A 25,850-nucleotide genomic window follows, 5' to 3' on the forward strand; every position below is an offset into this window, starting at 1 on the left:
TCAAGAGCACTAGTGTTCCTCGAAATGTTAACAAAAACAATTAGACTTCATTGTTAATATTGCCTGTGTGCTTAAACAGATTATGCTTGTTCACTGTGACAGTTCCTAAATGTAGCATTGTAAACGTTAACGTTAGTCTAATTAAAATTAAAAAAACTAACCTTACTTGGTTAGTTAGCCAGCTTTAGCTTCTCTGTGCCACGTCCAGGTGGCTAACTTACTTTAGCTAGCTAAAATACTGCACATCAACTGAGCTATCGACAACAAGTTAACGCGCTGTTAAACTCTCCTGTTTAGCTGTTGAACCCTGTGAAATCTGTGAAAGTTCCCAATTCTTCCTTTCACGTACTGGTGAATCATAAGCCACTTAACGCTAGTAAAATATGATAGCAAGGTTTAAATTTCTGCTCTCCTCCTCATTGTTGTCAGCCGATTACACACTATAGTCAAGGTAACTCCAATCGTCGTATTTGACAAACAAAGCTTTTCCGGTGAGGCTTTGCAAAAATAATAGCTATAATAATAAAGCTTTAATACATATTTGAATGTCGAGAATTTTACTTGTTTTTGCGTATAATTACTTTAGCGTGCAATCACTGTTCACAAAGGGCATACTATTGTACTACTTCGTAAACTATTCACTGTCTTATTTAGTCCCAAAGGTAACGTTTTTTGCTTTATTTTGAAATAAAATTGTTTATTTCCGAGAGTGTCTACCGAATAATTTATTAACATGACGCCACAGAACAACGCTGGGCGCTTCAAGCATGGGTTGTTTATACATGTAGCAGGATCCACACAGCGCCATCTGCTGAACGGGAGAACGTATCGTACGAAGAGCGAACTAGTTAGTTTAAATTCAAGCGATAATTGCTATAATTGTAAGCTATAAAAATTCAGAGGTGCGTACATAGATCTTGTCTATAAAACATAATTTACCTAAAAGGCAGTTAGTATGCTGGATAAAGACAATACAGTTTTTTATTTTTCATAAATTTAGCGGATCAGTAAATAATGAATAAGTGTACTAAGCAGAGAAGCCTCCATACATTTAAATCAGAAAGGTTTTTGTTTTTTCTTTTACAGGCATTAAAGTCAAATAACCTTCCCTGGTGTAAATCTACCTTGTTTTGGAAACTTTCATAGAAAAGTTGCCCCCTACTATTCAAACTCACTCCAATTACTACAATTACTGCTCTCTGACGCAAGCAAAACAAATAACCCTCTTACACCCAAATGTTTTTTTTTCTTAGTTTTATTATCTTCTCACATGGCTTTTTAAAATCATTTTTATGCTAGTGACACACAGCTCATCCTGTACTTTCAACCAGATCATGCATTTCTGTGTGTCCCAAGCAGATTATACAGCACACCATGAACAAAGCTTTACTGCCCACACTGGCATACTGCCACATAGGTTCAAAGCTTGAACACTAGCCTACTGAGTAGTGAACTTAATACCCCATTCCACCTAAACAACATACTCCAGGTTTACAAACCTTCTGGTCCACTCCATTCTGAAAGTGAAGGGCATCTGGTGGCCAAATCCTACACAGCTCTTTGGCAGAGTAGTCTTACAATTGTGGCCCAAACAACCCAACAGTATATGCTCAGCAACCTCTTTTTCCATGTTCTGCATCTCTTCTACAACTTTATATGCACAAAATCTAACTCTGCAAAAACTATTTTACAAAACAAAGATTTCTTCTCATAGCACTTTGCTAGACTCACACAGTCTTTGTAGTTTTTATTTTATTATAGCGTTCACAAGCTCGCAGTAGAGGCTTCACTGTACTCGTCTCCTTAAAATATTGTGTTCTCTGCCTTGTTGGTCTGCTGCTCTGCTACCCAGAATCAATCTATCTATCCACATCCTATCCACCTGGATTCCTCCTTCATCTCCTCTCTCTGCCTTCCTTCCAGCAACAGTTCAGCCTTTTGGTTATTTGTATTTTCATCTTTCTTTCTTACCTTGTCAGGTTGGTTTTATTTTATAATGAACTAACACAGACGCTGCTTAAATTGTTTTTGGACAATATCAGGGTTCTTCTGTGAGAAATTAGTTGTCGCTGCTATTGATGAAAAGAGAGCTTGTTGAATCATGGTGGTCCTACTGAGCAAGGCCCTTACAGTTGATTTCACTTATCATCTTAAGTCTGATACTTTTTGCCATCTTGTAATGACCTTTTTCATATATTTTGCATGAACCTTTTTGCCTCGTGGTTCTGTTCCTACTGTAGGTCACTAGTCATTTGATAAAAGTTAAGAAAAGCACAGTTGGGAGGAGTGGGTTCTGGAACAACAGGGTGAGTTATTATCAATGTATGACAATTATTTAGTGCCTGAAATCCTGTATTAACATGGCAATAGATTTTATTTCAGCACTTTTTAAATGGGATGCAGTTGGTGAATAATGTGAGAACTGTATTACTGATGACTTATTTTGAATGTGGTAAAACAGCTCTGACTGACCTAACTGTTAACAGTTACACAGTTGCCAAATACCAGCAGACAAAAACAATCAATGCTGATGAGGTGCAACGAAGTGATCAAAAATAACTATTGAACAGGAAGTGGAGTAGAGGGGCTACAAAATAAAAGTCAATGAAACAGGAATTGGAGCGTGAGACACTGAGAAGTTCACAATTTTCATAACCAACAGACTACAAAACAGTAGTCAGGGGTTCATGTGTACATTAGGAGACCTCCTCTTAACATTTTTTTCAAAGTAAGTGATGATGGACATGTCTACTGTCCTTGACAGTATGTGAAGAATTTAGTGCATCATTCTATTACATCATGTGACCACAAGGTGGTAGCATTGTATTGTTATAGCTAACAGGCAGCACTGCATGGATTTTATCTGTGAAAACTGATTTTTTTTTTTTTATCTTTGGGGGAACATCATCAGACTTGTTTCCAAATCTTGTGATATTGGAACATGCTTTTCCAAAAGCATCATGTCTGTTGAGGGTGATCACAGACTGCTGTCAGGTGCTGCAGGACTTCTGAGTGATGAGGAGGTGTTGAACTGGAGTGATTATTGTCCACATGCCAGAGAGGTCAATCGCTAATTATGGACTGAATGCATCACGTGAAGGTGAGAGACGTGAGCACACCCATATAAATATATCAGCTGTGATGACATTTCGCAAATTATCTGCCACTTGGATAATTGATAACATTCTTTCCCTGGCACAATCACTGTCCTACTACAGTGAAGAAGTCCCCAGTATTTGTTCATTTTCTTCTTGTTTGACTGATGTTTGCTATAAATTACAATGCCCAGCTGTTTTAAGGAACTATTTAAACAATATAAATGCAATTATTTCTATATTTCTGAAGGAAATTATGGGTACAGGAATGGGTATGAGTTAGTGTTTATGCATGTGGTGTTTCTGTGTGTTTATTTGAAAGCAGGCAGTAAAAAAGAGGAAACATCAAAAAATAATAAGACAGGAATGTTATTGCATAGTTTCACAGTTTTTATACCTGAAATTTTAAAGCACCCTTTCTCACAAATTAACCCATTGTAAACTGCAGCATTTGCAACAATGTGGCCCAACACACATTGAGTAATTAATGGAGTGGCTGTCCCTGCATAAACACTTGACTAATTTATATTGTCTCACAACATACACATGTTATTGTAATAAAGGAATGCCAGGGGATCTATGTAATTATCTTTCTTGCCAGCAAATGCAAAGTTATAATCATTATCACCATCAGTATAATATTATCAGTTACAAAATAGGGTGTTAAAGAAAGAAAAGAATGAAGGTAAAGCTTTCAATAAATATTTAAACATATGATCAACTGAGAAAAACAAAATACGAATTTTTAAATGAATGAGTAAATCTGCATTTCACATGATTCATATGGTAAAAAATATTGATTGGAGCTCATAAAGAGCTGGAAATTTCAGATAGTTAAATAGAAAAGAAAAAGTGGTGAAGGAATAATAACACTTTAAAGTTTGACCTGTAGTACTTGGATGTTGTTCACAGTCATGCGCACATGTTGTTGGCAAATACAATTGTTATATTGCATAATCCAAATTAAATATTTTGTAAAACTCTGTGGTCAATTGAATCCCTTCTTCAACCTTTGGTTAACTTAGTTTCATTTATCAGGTATCTTTTGTCTCTCTCTGATATGACATAAAAAAGACACATAAAAACAAGGAAACAAAGACTGATTTGACAACATTTCAAACATTTACCTCTTCGAGAGGGAGGCTCCTTGGCAGGAGAAACACGCTGAGGTTCTGCTTCTGTTTTCTAGGGTTGGGTGGTCAGAGAAACAGCAAAATGTGGCCTTTGACTGTTACGTGTTGTTTACAAATTTATTAATTAAATTTCAGACGGAACCAAAAGGAGACGGATGAGGGACTTTGATCACGTTCATCAGAGATGTGGAAGACAGGCAGCAGACCATCAGAAAGCAGAGCTGTAAAAACAGAGGCATTCAACATTTTACTGACAACGTGCTAATTTTATTCTATATATACGACATGGTTAGCTGATACACAGCTGCCCAGGTTGGGTAATTAATTGACCACATTTCAGCGTTGGTGGTTCGAATGCTGTTTCAAGTTAGACTAATTTAAATATGTCAGAGGACAGAGGCACAGGAAATTGTTGTGCCTGCCTTTTGTGACTGTTCTTTGCCAGTCTCCTCACTACACTTGATACTAAACAGCAGCACTGCAAGTATTTTCCCCATCTGATGTGATGGAAAATTAAGTATGATTAAATGATGCATTTTACTCTTAGCATTTTACCTAGCTATAATGACAACTTTTACTCAGTGTTTTGAAATGTTGTTCAAACTTTGTCTCATATACAGGTTTGGTCTTGAAGTCTTTGCAGAACTGATCCAAGGTCAGTTATTGTCTAACAGCAGACTATCCCACACTGTAGTGACCCAGTGTCACTCCATGCTCCCAGGTGCTTAACAAAGTGCTGACAAGGGAAAACGTTACCATGATAGGAGATCAGTCGATGTACCTCTCTCTTGAAAGATAATAAAACCCTAAAAGACATCCTGGATGTAAGTCTTTTCTAAGAACAGAGATTGTCGCCTCTGCAATGTCCCTCCCGGGAGGGACATCTTAGTTGTCTCAAGTGTCTCACCATAAGAATTATGCAATGAAAACGTGCAGAAGCAGCAAACACAAACTAAATACAATTTGCCTGCGTTTAAAGTTGCCATTTGAAACATCCAAAGTTCTATTGTCACTTCAGTTATGATTTTAATACAGAAGACCCCAGAAAATAAATCATGTCTGGAAAGTTGACCCACGGCATCACAAGTAATAAAAGTTGCTGAGCTATAGAGATGTGTGTGGCGACTGACCGTGTACAATTATGTGAACGGAGCCACTGGTGTGCAGGGCCGGCAAGGAGGGAACAGTCACGTGGCGTCCTGCAGGTGCAGTATGTTTCCCCTGCCTACCTGAGGACGACTAATGCAGCTATTTATTAGCTATCTGGTCATCTAAACATATTCATTATGCTTTTATTTTCTGCTATTCCAAAATTTTCAATCCAGTCTCTCTACTGTCTACATACCTTCTACCAGACTGTGTGTTTTCAGAGAGGACAGGGCATTGCAGGTTGCAGTCAGATCTTCCCCTTTGAGCATCATCTGAGTGTTTTGGAGACCACAACAGCTGAGTCCAAATCTGAACATAACCAACAAAATATAAGACAGTGTCACAAGGCTGGGAGAAAATGGTGTATTTGTCAGATCCCACAGGGCGACACTGATAGATTCCGCTGTCTTTTTGTGACACTGGTGAGAGGATCAACACATCACCACTGCTCTCCAAGGTCACATCCTGGTGCTGCACAAAAATGTATCAAAGTTGTAATCACTACCAATGTTGTGTAATGTTACTACCCAACAACAACAATAATCTAAAGGGGACAGGTAGTTTAAAAACAACAGTTTTCCTAAACTTACTTGACTTCAACAGTTTTAATGTTTATTTAATGTTGCACATTAATCACACATCTAATGTAACCATCTATACATATCTAATACTCTCTATCAGAGTATAAAGGTTATAAATGTTTGAGTCATCATGGTAACATTACTGACACATAATCTGGCTAAACAATGTAGCTGCAATTCCCAACAGACTCAATTAAGGTGATTAAGTGGGCAAACTATATATTTAGTAAATCTAAGACTAAAAATATCTAAACCTACAGTATTTGAAAGTAAAGATGAGCCACACAATATGTAAGCTATATTGCACAATGTACTGTGAAACCTACTGGTTTTCTGTTGAAAATGATGGTTGGAGGGAGGTTTCCATCACCTTGGCATTGCAGCTCCACAGTATCTCCCTCTTTGACCAAGCTGTAGGGCGGCTCCTTCCACATCTCCACCATGGTTGTAGGGTTTAAACACTCAAAATCAATTAAGAAGGCTTATTCAACGAGGTGCTAAAGTCATTTTACAAGGTTATTTTCACAGCGCTGACAGCACAGACTGAGTTTGGCTCCGTCTGCCCCAGTCTCACTACAAAACAGTTTCAAAGGACAATGGACTAACCACTGAAATGGGTGCATTTGTTAGTAAAAACAGGAGAAAACATCCACTTTTTTCAGGTGTTATGTTGATATCATAATTCAAAAGTAACTATAAATGAGTATCATATACTGTCTCAAGAAAAAGAAACAGCTTTACAGTGCTTGTCCAAATTTGAGTTTTGTCTTTATCTTTAAATGTAACCTAACTGTAGTATAAGAAAGGCTCAACAGTAACTCACAGTGAACAGTAATGTTGACACTTTTGGACTCCAACGTTCTGACGGCTCCTGGGACAAAGAAGCTGACCTCACAGGAGAAATAGGCGTCTTTATCCTCTTTCACCACCTTATATTCCAATTTCCTCTAAACAGAGAAAAAGCCACTGGGATCTCTGGTCGGATTTAATTCTGCAGTATGGTTAAGACAATACAGATTTTTACTGCAAGAATAGACAGAAGTTATATTAAACTGACACCTATAACTGTAGAGGTCACAAAGTGCATATTCAAACTGTTTCAGCTGGTAATTAGGTGATCTAGATATCTGGTCCTCATGATTACTGGCAAGTCTACAGCTTCTAACAGGCTTTAATAAAAACACACTGATGCTTTGTAGTTGACACATGCCACAGCTGTCATTTCACTTGAATAGGTTAAATTGCTGACACCAACTAGAAGTAAACACAAAGTGATGATTTCTAATCGTAATGGACATATCAGCATTGGAGTGTTGGAAAATTCAAATTTGGGCGAGGTTATCACAAAAATTATTATACTTGACCCAACAAGAACATGATGTACCAATATTTATAGTAATACAACATTTGTCAAACTATTACAGACTTGTCCAACGGAGGGAGATGAGTACAGTTTCCTCTGAACAGCTATGAAAATCCTGGATTATCTGAGAATCTTTTAGATTTTTTGCCAGGTTCCTGGACTGTATCAGTGTGATGACTCGAAATGAAACACTGCAAAGTCGTGTCCTGGGTTTAAAGGAAAGGAAACACCAGTGTGTTACAGGTGAGACCCAGACACAGTGTCTCATCTATGGTTTGCACTGACGTCCTGCTGAGGACGTCAGTGGCATGCTGTTCTTGTACCAGGTGATGTTGGGCTGAGGGAAGCCGTTATGAACCTCAAATGATGCAACCTAGATGAAAAGTCACATTGGTCAATCCTTAGCAGCAGTGTACAGGAAACATTATTTCAGTGACTAACTCATTATTATGTGACATGGTAAAGATGAAGAAAATGTTTTTGCTGATCTCAGTGATACAGATATTCCATTCACAACAACTTTTATCACTGGGGCATCTGGAGGAGCTGAATTAGAATAATAATTTCCATGAAACAAAGAAAATCTTACAGATTTAAATATTTCTTTAAACAACAGCTCCATTTAATGTTTTGTGGGTTTCCTTACCAAACACACTGAGATACGTCTTGCCCTGAACATCCCCAGTGACCATCTCAATCAGCACGGAGATAAACTCCCTGTCGTCTCAGTGGTGGACATTCTGGATGGTGAGTACGCTTCCCTGATGGTCAAAAGTCACATTGATCCAACCATTGTAGTCAGTGTTCCTGTCTACTACCTTGTGTTTGCAAAAAGAAATTAGCAAAGAAGATCCATCTCCATGAACGGCTACCCTTAACTATCTGCAGAAAAGAGGACATGTAGTCAGGATGATGCATAACCTTTAATTCTGGTATCATGGAGTAAAATGGTGAGTAAATGTGTCCAGCTGACTGCTGCTGAATAATCACTGAAACAAAGACACAATGTAAGCCATCGATCACTGTCACCAGCTGAGCTGAGTCAGTCTGACACATTTCATCTTGTTATCAATGTAGTAGTTGTGGTGTCCTTTATTTTCTGCATCAGCTAACTGTCATTTAAGGTATTGCATCACATGCCCTCGCTGTGTTACTGACAGTTCCACTACCCAGCGTGAAATTAAAAGATTTGATTTAAAGTTAGGGTTACACAGCCAAAGACCAGGTTGTGAGTTTTATACTTTAACATCAGAGTATGTCCTTGTTTTAGATAGTATGGTATGTGGAACAAATATGCAAGTTGCTGAAAACAATAAGAGTAATTATTCATATATCATGATTATGGTAAAGCAGACCCAAGTAAGGAGACTGAGAGGGACTGAACTCAAACATGTTTATTGGTAAAAATTGATATAGAACAGAAGTTGCTCCTAACAGGAGAGTACAGAGGAAAGCATAACTGACAACGGAAATATGCTGAGCAACACTGATCCCAGGGAAACAAGCTTGAACACAAAACCCAAGTGAAAACAAGACAAATTATAAGAAACAAAAATACATCCCACTAAACCCAAATTACAGGCCGATAAACCCAACTAACACTAAAAACTAAGGGGGCAAAACGAGCATAAAGCACACCAAACAAAAAGACTTAGATAAGAAGCACAAACTACTAAACCAGAGAGTGGGTGCAAACATCAACGCTGGGATACCATCTTAACTGAGGAACCTAAACACTAATGTACAAGTATAAACACGAAGAACTAGCAGCATTGAACAGCAATCTGCAGGGTATCTCAGGAAACAAAATACACAATACACGAGCAACTAGGTTTGAATACAAAACTATAAACTAAAAGATGTATGCAACAATGATATGGAGCAGGAATAAACTAAACAAAATTGCACTCATACCTAAAAGGACTAAGGACAAAGCCTCTAAAAAATGCACACACAGAAAAATTGCTAGGAGACAGGATGAGAAACAGACCAATCCTTGCTAGAAACAGAGTCCAAAGCACAGGAGTCAGGATTAATAGGATCATTGTCTGGGAATGAGGATCTGGCAGGGAACTGTGGGGAAGGTTTGACTTAAATACTGAGGGAAACAGGTGCAAACAATGAGGGATAATGAAGGTAAAGTTAAAGAACAGAACTAGGAACAGGAAGTGGTGAAAAGGGGCTACAAACTAAAAGTCCAAAGGGAGAAAGTGCAACGGGAGTGTCGGATCATGACATCATAATTGAATTTCTTTTGGTTATAAATAGACTATAATTATATATATTTATACTCTGTTATTACACTTTAACGATTTAAAGGCCCTCAGCCCTGAATGACACATTATTCAGCACTATATGTTGATGAAAAGTTATTTACTCACACAGCCTCTGTGTATCCTGTGTCTTGTCAATATGAACAGAATCAAAAGCTGCCTGCATGACAAACACAGATGTTCATGAAAATGTATACATTTTGAGTGAGTAGAGTCCATTTCCAAGAAAAAACAAACAAAATCAATGGTGTTATTGTTATGCTGCACTATAATTTAGCTCTTTTCAACATTTTTTATCCCTTTTTTTATCACTTTTATTAATATCTATCATTATTATTATTAGCATTAGTAATCAATTATGATTATAGTTATTATTAGTAGTATCATTATTAGTATTATTATCATCATCATTATTATTACTACTATTACTATTGATATTATTATTAAGATTATTATTATTTTAACTACTTTTGCTATACATATATTTATATGTGTGTGTTTTTTTCTTTTGTTTATTCTTCTCTCTGTTTTTTGTGTTTTAGCTAATTTGTTGGAAAGTGTTATCAGTTTTATCATAACTAATTGTTATACAATATATATGGTTAGAACATATTTATATCCTTAGTATGTATACTCCTACCCTGTACATTCCTATCCCCCCAGCTGTCTTTTCTCTTATGATTATACCCTTTCTGCTCATCCTCACTACCCCTCCTCAGTCCTCCAACCCCGATGGACCTTCACAAGCAAACATACACTGTACATAGCTAACATGTCTTGTCTTTTTGTCGTATCTCACACTTTTGTTATGCTGTTATGTATTGTACTGTTTGATTTGTACTTTTTTTGTGGTGAATAAAAAATACATTTAAAAAAAGGGAAGAAAAGGGAATAAAACAAATATATGAACCTCTGGCACCATTTTCCATTAGTTCTACTATTTATCAACAACAGGTCACGTGAACCCACTTTGCTGAAGAGAGACAAAATTACATTTTGAGAGAGAATATGAAAACTGTAGGAATTCTTCTTTTGCTTTAATTAAAATGTGTAAAAGATGAGACAGTAAGGTAAGAAGGTTCAGGTATGAGGCCTCAGCTGTTATTCTAACACTATAAATAGGAGCCCTTTTTCCAATCAAACCTCTGACGACAGCACACTGACTTGCTGCTGTACTTCAACAAAGGCCTTCTTATCCAAAGCACCTCTGGTCATCATCACAGTGCTGAATATCCATGAAAATCCCAAACTAGGTGCAAACTAAATCAGCTTTCTGTCTTAAAAAATAAAAGCCAATTAGGCATATGCAACAGACATATGCAGTGCTGTGTGTTGTACTTGCCCTTATTATATAGTTGGCAGTGAATATTCAGACAAGAATCATGCAGAGAGGGAGGGTTATGAAAAGTCAGATGAATACAGTATCCATGAAAGTTACAAATAGCAATTCAAGGGGCCAAAAAAAAACATTAAACTCAACGTTTTCACAATGACAGTCTGTCAAGTGAGCTACTAATTTTGATTATAACTGGATTCCCCTTAATTTGTCACAGGAAATAGACTGATTGAACATTGGTCATGGTTCCTAGCAGAACTGCAGCAAAGCTTAACCTTCTCACTCACCCCTATAAGAAACAGATGTGCATGTGATTCATCACAATAATTAAGTAAAACATGTGAATAACTTTAAATAAGTAGCATTGAAAAAAAGACATTAGTTCATGTTTTCAGTGTGGCAGCATGTGAACTAAATGTAATGAAGCCCCAGCATGGAACGTCTCTTTTTTCTAATGTTTGGCCATTATTCCTCTAAGGGGGTAATTCTGCTTTTCTGTTACTTCTTTAACACTTAACACTTCCAACCCATCATCTCCCCATCACCACTGAAGCCCCCCTATCATCACTAAAGTGTGTGTGTTTGTGTGTGTCTGTGTGTGTGAGAGAGAGAGAGAGATAGAGAAAAAAAACAGAGAAGTGTTTTTCTCACTGTTTTGAATGCAATAGAAATATTATATTTAAAAACATCTTATTTATATATAACTATCTTAGCTGTTACAGAAAGATGTATTAAAGAACTACTGGCACTGAGAGGCGGGAGATTTGAGTGAGGGGAAGACAGAAATTCTGCCCTCCTCTTATCTAAAGAAAAAGTGGGATATTAGCAAGTGCAGGGAGCACAATGCTGTGCCCCACATTAATGCTTGACTGTTATCAGTAAAGTCTGTCCTATTTACAGTGGTTGAGACAGCATTGTGCTCACAAACATATATATATATATATATATATATATATATATATATATATATATATATATATATATATATTGTGTGTGAGTTTGCATGTGTGTTTATATTTGTACAGGAATGCAGAAAGTGAAAATGTGATTATTTCATTAAAATGTGTTTAATCAGCACTGTGAGTTTAATTACAGACAAGACTTCCTGATATTAATAACTAGGCATTTTGTTATTGAAATGTGAAAATATTCATTTTTAGCAGTTGTGCATATTCTTTTGTGCCTTTTGCACTTTATCTTATAATTTTTTGAAATAACACAAATGTTTTGGAAATTTGCATTTGCCCCCCTGACAGCAGGGGATTTGAGGATAAACTTTTGTTTCTGCTTTTCCTCTTCACTGCAAACACACACACTGTATGTCGTAGTAAATGATTTCTATGTCAACAAACCTTGCCGTCTGGACAGGTAAATGTGCGTTCCTTTGCTTAAATGTGAACATTCCCTAAATACTTTGCACTGAGACTCTGGTGCTGGGTCAGATTACAGTACCCCCACCCATATTTCTACCTCAAGACACATATTTCTACCTTTCTCACACACACAAACACACAGGCTGTGGTGTGTGATTGATATGGCTAATTCCATTCTATGTTCAGTTAATTTCAAGTCTGCTGTTGTGCTTGAGACAGCAATCACTCTTTATCTCGTGCACCATTGTTGTTGCCAGCATCTCACACTAATCTGTGCTACTTCTCAGGCCACCAATTGTTGTGTAAGTAGAAAGAGGAAGATATAAAAAGGAAGTGTGTTGTTTAATTAGATGATTACATGGTGCATACAACTTAAATCATGTAACATGAATAATCATGTAATCCACATCTGCCTATAACCACAGTAATTTAAAAAGACATGGTAGGCTAAATGAGTATAATTAAACAAGGGCCTGACTCATCACATTGCTGGGCACAATTTGCTTCTGAGCTTTTACTGTTGAAAATATAGATAGTTATACGTTATAAGAACATAGCGTCTCCCCCAAGATTTGGGCTTGCTCTTTATTTCCTAAAATGTTGATTCTGCACTGTTTTGAACCCTGTTACTGCATATACATTCTGAATAGTTGGTGTTGCTGCTTTAGCAAGAATTGACCGTAACTACATCTGATGTGTATTTTGCATCTGTTAGAAAGTGCAAACACTTATAGATTTTTCTTCCAGAAATTGGATAAACTTAAAATGATGGCCAAACTTACATTAAGTGAAAGTTTACCTCTCCCCATCCCATATTTAGTTTTGTGGCCAATAGCTGTAGTATGAGCTGTAGTATAGTCTGTAGTATAATCAGTGATATGGCATCAACAAATGATACCCTCAAACAGTCTTCCAGCCGTCACACACAAAAGTTTCAACCCTTACTAAAGAAAACATTTGTTGAAATACCATTCCCACATAGGGAGAAAGGTGTCTGTTGAAATCACACCACTTTGCATGGTGGATACTATCTCTTACATTGGTGCAAAAATGGCAGCTAGTTATAGGTCAGGGTCAGGTACTAAATGAACATGGCTACAAGTGCTGTTAAACTGTCCTGTTTTTGGTTTATACTCATTTATCACTTAACCCCAGAAACATTCTCCACTTCTATTTATCTTAAATGCATGTTACTTGTGTGAAAAATGCATGGACACAACATTGACTTTAACTCTTCTGGTGATGATCAGCAGCTTTGCGTCTCGATAGCCTGGTACCAGTGATGTATAATTTCTTATTTCCTGTCTTGCAGAAATCAGAAACCGGATCCAATAATATTGTACAGCTTAATAACTCCAAATCTAAGGTAGTTCTAATTACACCAGCAGGATTAATACTCCCTTGATTTAGGGCTCTACCTTGACTGGCAGTTGACTAAAGTTAACTGCATTGTCCAACTCTGACCGTTACACAAAATTAGTTATCAAATTATCAAATTTGCCGATCTGGAAAAGGTCAGTCATGCTTTTATTTCCTTGTTACTGGAATACTGCAATACTCTTCACACATATGGGGCGACTGTGGCGCAGGAAGGTAGAGCGGTTGTCCACCAATCTCACAGTTGTTGGTTCAATCCCCGGCTCCTCTGGTCACATGTCGAAGTGTCCTTGAGCAAGACACTGAACCCCAACTTAGTTGCTCCCGGTGAGTGTTGGCCAGCTGCATAGCAGCTCCCCCATCGGTGTATGAATGTGTATGTGATTGTGAGTGTGAATGGGTATGGCTTTGAGTGCCAATAGGTAGAAAAGCGCTATATAAGTGCAGACCATTTACATATCAGCAGAGCAAGAGACTTATGCAAAATGCTGTTCCCAGAGATTTAAAAGGCTCTAAGAGAAGTGATGACTTCACACCAATCCTTGACTCTCTACTAGCTGTGATTTATAAAGTGATTTTAAGATCTTGTTGCTAGTTTTCAAGGTCCTGCATGAGGTCCTCTAATCGAGCCCTACTAATGTTTCCTAAACCTCAACTGGTCGCTAAAGGCCTTTGCTATCTGAGCCCCTGCCTGATGATACTAGGGATGTAAAATCTATGCCATCCTTTAAATCTCTTTAAAATACAGACTTTTATTGCATTTGTTTGTTTGTTTGTTGATGTTAGCTGCTGTAATTATTAGGCGAAAGCAGTTTGCAACTGTGTTTTGAATGGTGCAATATAAATAAAATTATTATTACATACGTCACATGATTTGCTCCAATAGAAAAAGCAGTTGTTCTAGGCAGGTTTCAAACTCCAGTCTCATGTGACAAAGCCCTCTGCTTTGTTGATCTATCCAACTACGCAGCCTGTTCCTGGAAAAGTTTCTTGTTGCTAAATGCAGAGTTTGTTTTCCTGTACAAATGACCTACTCAATCCCTTTTTAGAGGACAGTCTCATTACACCTTTGCATGTTTGTGAAAGAATATCAATATTTCAGTATTATTCATGTTTTTGTGCTTCCTCTATATGTAGTTATGTTATCAGAAATAAAGGGCAGTTCTTTGCTGCTAGTTAGTCCTGACTAAAAGAGCAAACCATGATAAGCACTGCAAGGATTTACTTCTGTTGCAAATACGCACTCTTTTCACCACAAAAATGACAGTTCCACACATATGACTCACTCTGTCTCTCTGTGGCTTCCTGTGAAGAGAGGTCATGTTCTGTTTCACAGTCTTTAACCTAAGTTGATAGCCTGTTGTATCTGTCTTAGCTGAATCCCTTACTGGATTCAGCCTGATTGATCGCAATAAGTTTGGAGGGCTTGAACATGGCTGGAACTGCACTGGGAACAACTTTCTCTCTTCTTCACCTTGCCGATATTACACAAGGTAATCCTGGACCGAATGTTTCTCATAGGGATATTTGCCATGGCTTTGAATTGTGTAAGGGCTCCTGGTGTGATAAGCTGCCTAAGTAGAGCTCTATGATTTTATCTGTCTGCTTCTTAGCAGGCTGAGGTTTGCATTATCAACTTCTGTAAGTGTTTAGTAAGGGATTTGTCTGCTCCTTTTTCTTTGTTTGACAGGACACAATGATGATGAGGTGTCACATTATAAAACGATAGAAGCTGTAGTGGGCCAGAATGCTACCTCATCGTGTACTTTAAAAAGCAGTACTGATGTCAAGTGTGTCTGTGTTGAGTGGAAAAAGACAAATGGAGAAGATCGTCGCACAAAGCTTGCTGTGTTTAGCCTATTTGTAAGTCAACTGAAGGGAAGACTACCAGGAAGTGTTTATGTACATTGATTTTGAAACCATGCTATGCAGTTATCTTTAATTGATGCCATCCTTTGTTATCATTTTTTGTGCTCATTTCATATAAGCAAATGTTCTGTTCTTATGCTGTGAAGATTCAATCTATTCTCGCATTTCCTTTCTGTTAGATATTGATCAAATAGTGTGTGATGTGGAGGCCACTATTGAATTCCATAATGCCAATTATAAGTGGACCAAATTAACAGAAACCTGATAAATAATGAAAAAAAGATTTCTGCCATTCAAATAAATTTCACTTATTTAACCGTGTCAAATTCTACAGTATAATAAAAAAAATTATATATGAATCATATATGTGCTAAATCATGACCACAAGCCAGACAGGTGAGATTATCCATTTCTTTGCTGCTGTTTCTCTCCTTGTATTGTTGGTAATTTCCACATTTCTTCAGGGCTGGATTAAAAATCCGGGAATGGATACTTCACTTTTGTTATTATACTGTAACTGACTCAATTTTAGTTTTTAATTAGCTGAAAGGAAAAAGAGAGAGGCCCTGAGATTAACTGGTGACATGTCCAGGGTTCACCCTCCCTCTCACTCTATGAAAGCTGGGATAGGCTCCAGCTCCTACGCATACCTACACAGGATAAGCATTTACAGATGATGGATGGATGAAAAATAGGGATTCAAACAATTTTGAAAGTGCCAGCCATGTGATAAGAATATGTCACTAATTGTAAATGAATTGAGAATTATTATAATGTTAATTATTTGCTGCAAACCAAGTACCTCATGGGATTAGGGTAGGGACTGAACGAAGCTGCATTTAAACGGTAGTGCCAGTTTTGACTTACCATAAAACCAAGCTGCATTCCATGTTCTCTTCCACTGGTGATCAAAGTTGTGCAGTAATATAATACTCTTTAGACTAATGTCAGGGATCAAAATTCAAACAGAAACAGTAATAATATTGCAGTACACATTGAAGAAAGGCTGCATTAGCTTACTTGAAGGTGATTTAGTACTAGTTTAAATATAAGGCAGGTGCAGATAACAGTATTAACAATAACTACAAAGAGCAACAACGAACTGCCAAACAGGAATATATTCGGTAATTTCTTTACCTTGAGAAAGAATGTGTTTATGACCACTGTTTCCAACTGTTCACTAAATCAAAATTTGGACTTTGGAGTACAACAAAGGTGCAGTGGCAGGTGAAATGGAACACATATGATAAGACTGGTAGAAAGAGAACAGATGTATTCACTGCTGCTGACTGCTTGGCAAAGTCATAAGTAGTGCAACAGACAATGCTTCAAACAGGATAATTCCTGCTGAAGTGCTGCATGGTCAGGAAGCCACTTAAGGCAGCAGATAGCTGCCCCTATGGGATGCTACCCCCAATCCTTAAAGTCCTCTATGTCACTGACAGTTGTTTTCATGGCCTTATAATTCCTGAGTAATAATATAGGTATTATTACTGCTATTTCAAGAAATCAAAGGTAAGGAGTAATTGGTTATTCTGCCTAAGTAGCTTCTTCTGTTGGTGATATAGCTTGGTATAGTGGTATAGTGCAAGAAAAGCAAACCTCAAGAATGAAACCCCTAAGCAGAAACTCAACAGTGTCTGTGAATCATGACATGGGGTGAGAGCACAGTCTGTTGGACAGACTGGAGCATTACAGAATTGGGGAAGGTTTAAAATCTGAGACGAGCTATTAAAATCACATTCCATTGCACCATTGGATTGAATTGAATGTGCTTGTAGAATGTCACATATTTTTAGTCTCAGGTATGTCTCATAAGGGATGAGATTAATAATGAATCTTTCCAGGCATGTATTTAAAGGGGACACAAGATAGAAAACAAAATAGCTTACACATTCCCTTCATTTGTAATGCATGCCCACACTTATGCCTCAAATATTCACTGTTGTATTCATCCACTGTGTATTGGGTATTTTAAAGTGATGTAGTGCTTTCCTTGCTGTTTATTGTCTCATCCAGTTTATTTAGAGAATATTTTTGGTAAAGAAATTTACAAAAAAACTACATTTAAAAAAATGATAAGTTGTTTTATGTGGGCCTATGTGTTTGGATGTGCTGGCTAGAAATTAGTTACCATTGACCATTTACACAATAATTTAATGCTGCTAACACATACAAACCGATGCCTGTGTGATGGATGAGCTATAGTTTGTTCTACCAGGCAAGTTGAACAAGTGAGTGCTGTTGGGCTTCAAGAAAGGATGTTTGTGATACTGCAGTGACATCAAAGCAGGATTGTTGCTGGCAGTATTTCTACCTTCCTTCCTCCTTTACCCTACTTGTTATGTTATTTTCAGATCTTGCCACAGTGTCACCACAATCTAATGTAACCAGAGAGGGTTTGATCAACTCAGCAGACAGTGGTGTCACATCACCACCCACTGGGCTATTGATCACTGACACCAGCGTAACTTGGACCATGAGGACGGGCACTGATGTGACGGATGATTTTCAAACCCCAACAATGTTACAGTCATAGCTGAAGATTATTTAAGCTCTTTTACATGTGATACGCACATCATTGTCCCATCATCCCCTGCCACGCACCACTGCCATGACCCCTATCACTTATCTAATTCTACTGCATTAGGTTATGATAGCCCAGTGTTTAGCCCACTACAAGACATTTCCAGTGATGACATGAGGAACAAGTCCCCGCCATAGATAATGAATCCAGATGATGATTTCTCAGTCCCACCAGAGGAGTTCAGCACCATGGGAAAACTTACAGAAATGTATCACAATTCTTAAATAACTTAAGACTGGATTAGTAGGTAATAATTTCCATTTGGAGATAATTGTTTTCCTTTATTTTTTCCAGGATTTCAACACTTCAAGGACGTAATCTGTACCTAGTACTGTATTTTGTCGTGCCCCTGCAAAAAAGAGGTCCAATCTAAAAGAGGAACAATTAAGCAATCAGCCACTACAAGTTTGTTTCTAGCTGAAACCCTGTCTCCATTTTCCTTTGTCACCGGAAAGTGGCTTTTTGGTGATCACTTGACTTTAGTGATGCTCTCAGATTGTTTAGTGATGATCATTGTGTCTGGGGACTGCAAACACTGTGGTTGGTGACTTTGTGGCCATCTAAATGAAGCCAGCAGGCACACAACCAAAATGTAAACAGAAACATTTTTTAAAAAAAAACAGATAAGTTCTTTTCTTTATTAACTTGGACATAAAAAAACAGAATAAAGGATCTTAAAAAGCTACAGGTGACTTCACCAACCGGCATCTTCATGACATGTGGAGGCTTTAAAAATTACACTTTTCCTTGCAGCCTCAGGCAAGATGCCTTTTTAAAGAAATAAACTCATAACAGTCAGCTTCTGGGGTACGGTTTTACATTAATAACCATTTTAATTGGGGATGTGTTTCATCAACAAAACTAAAAAAACAAAACAAAAAGAAATCACTGTCTCTGAAACACATTTTGAGCTGTTGCTGTCCTCAAAAATGACACGTTCCCCTTTTCAATTAAAAAAAGTCGTCTGTAGGTGATAATTTTTCCAGTGCTGGTACTGATCGCTGTGGTCAGCTTTCTCTACAGGGAAACGTCATATAACAGAGGTAAAATTGTACTCTTGGTAAGACATATGCACTAGATGACTTCCAAAGACATGAAAAGGATTGATAAAGCGTTCCATTTGTGATAATAGACATGACCTAGAGTTCAGTGTGGCTAACATTTGTACCCCCTCCTCCTGTCAAGTATGTAGCTGTAGGACAAAGTAAGATTTTGAGTCTTTCCCTGTTTCAAGATACAAATCCGTGACATATGTTTACTAACTTTGCATAAGGATAGTTGATAAATGACATACAGTACATGCAGTAGTAATTCTTGCAATCGTATTTTGTGTTTTGGTCACATGCAGAATTACAAAACATGACTTTCAGTTGTGATGACTTTCAAACTACAGTTACCATCACTGGCAAGTGTACAAATGTGGGTTGTGTGTAAGTCTGCGGTGTGTTTGAACCTGTTGTGTATAAAATGCTTTTCTCACTCACTTTTACAGAACCAAGAAAAATATTTTACATTTATTTTTTGTAATAAATGTATCGCTACTCAACATAAAGTTTGTCACAGTTGAAAATAAAATTTTATTTGACTCTGAACAGTGCAAGTGTTTGTGTTAATAACATTTTCTAGTGTGACATTCTCGTGATATTACTGCATACAGCATTCTACTGTATTTGTACAGTATATTAAGAACACTGTACTAAAACCTATGCAGGTGATTTACTCTTCAGATAAGTTGTAAACGTGTGATTCTGGCTTTCAACTGTTAAACCTGTGAATTAGGATTTCCTGCCCAGAGGCCCAGGGACTTCCTCTAATGTAACTTTTAAGACCTGAAAATGCAAATAGACAGGCACTATTATATCAAAGGCCGCTGCTGTCCACAGGTACCACAGAGTGACACACAGAGTTTAAAAAGTGGGGCTTAAACCGCAAACCACATGGGGTTAAAGGCTAAAGAATACAATAACCACTGGATGCCATGATACACACACATAAGTAAATAAATGAATTCAAAATATCTAGCTTTATATTTTGAAGGATGTGCAGTTTTTTATGACCTCATGGTGATAATTCCTGTCCTGAAATTGTATTATGACATTTTGCAGACCAATTTAAATGGGCCCAGCTTTATTTAGTTTTGTTCATTTACACAGTACAGACTCTCACACACACACACACACACACACACACACACACACACATACATGCATACATAACACATACTAACTTTGCTGTACTAAGAAGCCTTTCACAACTGCAGTTTTTTTCTTCTTATTTTCCGACCACAGTAGCAAAACCACAGTGTATTGTGCGTATGCAAAACCTAAAATCTTGATATCCACAGCTCTGAAGCCTCATGAACACAGACAAAATATCTATTGTAATACACTCAACACATGTGATCATCATTCATGGCACTGCAGGGACTCACTTGCTTGTCTGCTAACTAAAACAAGCTGTCACTTCAGGTTTAACTATACATTTTAGTGTTAAGACTTGATTTGGGGCCAGGTTAAACTTGGTTTGGGGCTTAATTTAAAAGACCAATATAAATGGATTTAGAAATAAGAATAAAGCTCATCATAATAAATAAGTATACATGATCAAACTTTTTAGAGTTGAGGGCTTTTTGTCCACATTTTAAAAAAGTTACAAATGTTAGTAAAAAGTGAAATTTGAAAATTGAAGTGAATCTTAAAACCATTGTTTTATAATCTATTTGAAATTGTTCTGTATCTTAGGTCTTACAGTGGTAATGAGCCTGGGAGCCTCAAAATGAGGTTACATTGTTTCCTGTTTGTAACTGAAGAGAAGCCAGTTTTCAAAGCATAAGAGGGAGTCAACCAAGGAAAGTAAAAAAAAAAAAAGAGTACAGCATAGCACACCTTACTGACTAAAAACGGTGATACCGTGAGAGCTATCGTGTCAGGCAGATAATCTGTTTTGTACAAGCGAGTGTAGTACAATGTCTTCAAAAGGTAGGACCAAAACAACTTTCGAAACTTTTAAAACGTATATGTAGATGTTCAAAGTTTTACCGATTAATCTGACAGTGTACAAAGAGGATCCCCACTGAATGTGTAATTCGGCTAAAGGTTGCTTTGGTAAACAAACTTGTTTCTAACGGACATTACAAATATGGCAGACTATAATGCTAAAGTTATTTGGAAGATACAACCACAATCGTATTGGGCTGATACTCATAACCTTTATGTATTTCATTAATATTTATCTTTATCTTGTAGATTAGGGTCCACACACTGTATTGTTCTGTTCACAGCATGTACAATTACTATTCCATGTGCAGCAGACTTTCAAACTCATTTCAAACTAATTTCTTTATTTCACGTACAAACATATTATGATATATTTAGACCGAAGTCGAGGTTACAGTAAGCAGAATGAAAATCCACTGAAATTTGTGATGACTGTTTAGCTGAAACAGTTACATGTCTCCTTTAAAAATAAAGACGTAAAGGAGGTTTTCTGAAGTATTTCAAAAAACTCTATTTGATTATATTCTACAGTGGCACATGGAGATATGCTTTACAAGGCCACTTGTAAATTTGTTAGCAAAACTTTCTTTTTTTTCCTCTTTTTTTTATATTAGTGGCCAGGAATTGGAATTCTTTATTATTGCTGAAGCAATTGATGCACATTTGCCTGTCACAAGTGTAAAAGTGATGACACATTGTTTAAATGTTCAGTCTTTTATGATTGGGATGTACAGTGGGAATTTCTGAATCTCAGTAATAATAACTGATAAAGATTTAAGGGCTTCAAGTTTTAATCATGAATTTGTGTTTATCTTTTAGAATGTCAAGTTGAATTAGTAGGTCTGGTGCTGTTATCTCTGACTTTATTGATTTCCATGTGTCTCAATGTCGTCTTCTGCTTCAGACGAAGAGATACTTTGTGCAGAGGTATGATTATATGTACAGATTATTATATGTTTGCTATTTTACATGAAGCATTGATTCCAAAACACATAAACAACAAGCCAATAAATCCAATCGTATTTTTTTCATACAGACACATATGACTGCTGCTACTCACACAATATTAAAGGAGAAGGGTATGCTTTTCAATTTCTTTTTTTTAAGATAAGGTTTAAATACGTGTGCCAGCCCATTGTTACTAAATTTAATAATTTATAATAAGAAGTATTAGGTACTACCATTACTAGTTCCATGTTCAGTCCTTTCTACAAATATCCACTTATTGTAAAAGAAATCTGTCAAATTGTTTCCCCATGTCTTGTTAAAGCCTGTCACAGGGTGAAGGGCAATATTTTCATGATCTCAATCATCATGAGAATCAGGAAAATCCCCACAATCATGAGCAACAGGAAAATCCAATCTATGGTAACATCACGATAGACAGAAGAGGTGAGCACAGTTCTACAATTGACAAAACAACAATGACTCATTGTATTGTCTCAGTCTGTCATGTATCATTTATTGTTTATTGTCCCATCTTTGTACTATTTTTCAAATAATTATTATAATAGGGTTGTTACATGTTTAAATTTTGTGTAGACAATGGGTATGTTTTTTAAACAAGATGAAAATTACAGTGTAAAATGCAATGATTTCCATTTCACCTACTGTTAAAATTCCTTTTGATGCATTAAGTCAGTGAGTGATTAATCAGTAGATCTTTTTTTTTTTATTTTAAATTAATGCTGTTTTCCATTTATTTGATTTACAGTACAGTGTAGAATTGACAAACAGTCTCTTTTATTTGTTCAGTTTCTTCAGAGATTTGCTATGAAATGATGACCAAGCAACAGACCAGAGGTCCCATGAAGGTAGGGTGTCATTTTAAATTATTATATTATCCTTGGGTGTAGTTTGTTTTTCACACATTGTATGCCCTGTTGTTACACACTGTACAATGCTTGTTATTTAGCATGTGTGTAGAGACTGAGGGCGAACTCGGGGAAAAATTGAATTATACCTCTGTTGTGCATAGCTAATTGGTTTTTGTTGTTGTTAGTTTTTTATTTAATATACCTATTTCTTTGTTGGAAAATTTTGTTATTAAAACTTAAAACTTTGCATCAACTGTACAAAAAATGAAGTGCAGTTAACTGATGTGTGAGTTGTTTGTAAAAACACAAAAAATATTCTACTTAACCTATATGAAAGAATGTATGCTGTGTCGTGTTGAAAAAGACACATGCAGACCAATTGAACCCATGCTGACAAATTTGCTTTCAAAGCGGAAGGCAGCTAACACCATAGACACATTGTGGTCAATGAAGCTGTGAACCAATTAAGCACGAACTGTTCTATAAATAAATACAATGTACAGAAATATGAGAACATAAAGCCGCAAGATTTGTTTTATTTGAACTGGGGTATGGTGCTGTAACATCTCTGCTGCAGAAAACAACATTAACACCTGTAAATTTACAACTATTTTCTCTCTATTGTCTGAAACCAGCCTTCACATCGAGACCTGAATTATGCGTCATTGGATTTAAAGGTGGCAAAGAAACGCAGGAAGCATCATTACCAGCAAAGCCAGGCTCAGGGAAATAACAACTGTCAAGATCAGCTGCCAGCTCACTCTACAATCTCCATTCATGATTTCTTAGAGGTGGATGAAGACATGGATGCTCACCTTCCTCCCAGAGACACCAGCACCATGGTTTCACACAGCAGCATCTATCTGAACAGCCAGCAGATAGCCCAAGAGGCAGAGGAGATGGAAAGAGGCTGGGAAGGAATAAGAAGGCAGGAAAGTGGGGGAAGTATAGAATGGGAAGCGAGGCAAGAGAGTGAGGAAAGAGAAGATACACAAAGCGATGGTAACAGGACTGCATGTGCACAACTTTTAGATGATATTCATAGTGGCACTGATAATTTTAGCAGCTTCAACCATGACAGTGACCATCAAGATTAGACGCACATCATATTATGACTGTTTTTTAAATGAACTTTGCATTCCCGCTGGAGGAAACAGTTATTTTTTGTGAGGTGGAAAGTTAGAAACTATACTAAAAGTAATAAAATAAATAAAGTAAAAGTAACTAAAAGTAATAAACTATATAATAGCCCTGATAATGATGGAGCATGAAGCATCAGCTTTAGAAGGATTTTACAGTGATAAATGGACCTTGGACTCTCCTAAAAGACTAACTAATCCATAAAGCCAGTACACAGAAATTAGATTTGCAGAAGAATTTGTAAAAATAACACATGAGCAAAACATATGTATTTAACTATTTATTTATGTTTTTTGTTATCAGAACCTTTGGTTTACATCTTGTCTTTTGTCGTTGTTTTTGCTATTTGTGTGATGTATTGATGCTTTGTACTTGTGTTGTATTTAAAAGACTGTTTTTTCAAACTGAATTCTTGACCACCTAGAAAAACTAAATAAAACTATTATCCATGTGCAAAAATGAAAACTTTCATTTTCAATATTCAGTTAGCTTCACACAGTTGAGCAACTTCCTCTTAGACGCCAACAGACACCCTCTTGAACTCTTCACACAGAGCAACTGAAAAAGAAGTGTATTTTTCTGTACAGAGGATGTAATCAACCTTAAGGATATAAAAAGGAAAAAGAAAGTGCGTGTGTGACATTTAGATGTCAAGGGCCACGTGGAAATTTCTTCAATTTATTCCAGAAGACAAGGACAAATCATATAGGACACAGAAGACTTTTCATTGTTTTGATGTCTCATAGTGACACGCCTACAGATGTCTTATAGAAAGGTGTGGAAGGAAAAACTTTGTTTCCATGCTGTAGACAATGGTTGAGCTTCACTAGATAATATTGGAGTATATAAGTAATGCCCTTTTATTTTCCATGTGGGCACACTGCATGTACATGTCACCCACAGAGGATTTTGTATGTCAAAGTTCTCATAATGGTCATTACCTTTGTGATTTACTGCACTGACTTAAAGCACCTTCTGGGTAATTGCTTGTTTCTGTCTGTAGTCCCCACTGGAGAAGAATAAGTTCCTGCCCTGCAATCTGCTGAGGGACCTGAGCTCTGAAGTAAACTCAAACAAGTAAGTCAAAGGCCTGCAGCATGCAAACCAGTTATTAGACAGTTTTTCAATAGCTGACCATGACCTACCTGCCCTCTATGAATGGGCAGGAGTTTTGGATCTAACAGACATATACACACAGTAAAGCCACACAAATAATCGCACACAAACACAGTGAGTAAGTCTATTTTTATCGTTTACACCATCAGCTCGATTGGAGAGGATATTTACTTAGTGGCTTTGTGTGACATATTAAAAAGAAAAAAAAAAGTTAAAAATGACTTTTTATCTTGCTTAAACTTTTCCATCTGCAAAGGCAGATGGAAAATAATTGTCAGCTTTCTCCCTTTGTCAAACAAATAGCATATGTCATGAGAAGAATTCCTGTACATGGAAATGATAGTAAGTTGTGTATAAGTTGACAGGTGCATATTACAGTTTAAAGTTTTTTGTCTGTTTTGTAAAGTTATGGACCTGTGATTTAACATGTAGTAATGTTCTTTTCACACTAGAGATCACGTGGCTGAGAAAATCTTAGTTGGCAAAGAAAAATCCTTAAACTGTAATTTCAATAAATAAAAGTTACCTTATTTATAACACTTATCCCTTTTTACTAAATTGAATAGATAGTCCAAATGGACAAATAGTATTGTTTTTATGGTTACTATTCAGATTTGGCAGCTTCGCCTACTTGTCTGTGGGATT

The 25,850-nt window shown here is 36.8% G+C and overlaps 2 protein-coding genes, 1 long non-coding RNA gene and 1 pseudogene across 5 annotated transcripts in view; 2 read left to right on the plus strand and 2 right to left on the minus strand.

The window, feature by feature from the left end:
- The window catches only part of lig3 (ligase III, DNA, ATP-dependent), a 19,293-nt gene extending 18,843 nt beyond the window's left edge, over nucleotides 1-450 (minus strand). For 2 of the 3 annotated variants that reach the window (XM_067491816.1, XM_067491813.1), the window contains exon 1: nucleotides 162-450. The gene's annotated coding sequence lies outside the window, so the exon portion shown is untranslated. The remainder of the gene's footprint in view (nucleotides 1-161) is intronic. The other variant, XM_067491814.1, reaches the window with a different exon arrangement.
- Nucleotides 451-4,348: 3,898 nt separating this feature from the next.
- Nucleotides 4,349-10,809, minus strand: LOC137108182 (cell surface glycoprotein MUC18-like; annotated as a pseudogene).
- A 4,172-nt stretch (nucleotides 10,810-14,981) lies between these two features.
- LOC137108170 (uncharacterized) lies at nucleotides 14,982-19,721 on the plus strand. Its single transcript, XR_010912161.1, has 3 exons — nucleotides 14,982-15,173; nucleotides 15,371-15,543; nucleotides 17,907-19,721. It is a non-coding gene; the product is annotated as an uncharacterized lncRNA (long non-coding RNA).
- Nucleotides 19,722-20,979: 1,258 nt separating this feature from the next.
- On the plus strand, nucleotides 20,980-24,542 carry LOC137107992 (uncharacterized). The gene is made up of 6 exons (XM_067492226.1): nucleotides 20,980-21,114; nucleotides 21,952-22,059; nucleotides 22,169-22,211; nucleotides 22,403-22,524; nucleotides 22,888-22,946; nucleotides 23,585-24,542. Exons 1-6 carry the CDS (start codon nucleotides 21,102-21,104, stop codon nucleotides 24,044-24,046), a joined length of 807 nt encoding a protein of 268 aa, XP_067348327.1. The 5' UTR covers nucleotides 20,980-21,101; the 3' UTR covers nucleotides 24,047-24,542.
- Nucleotides 24,543-25,850: the final 1,308 nt, after the last annotated feature.

Source organism: Channa argus, chromosome 22 (genome assembly GCF_033026475.1).
Source record: "Channa argus isolate prfri chromosome 22, Channa argus male v1.0, whole genome shotgun sequence".
NCBI lineage: Eukaryota > Metazoa > Chordata > Actinopteri > Anabantiformes > Channidae > Channa > Channa argus.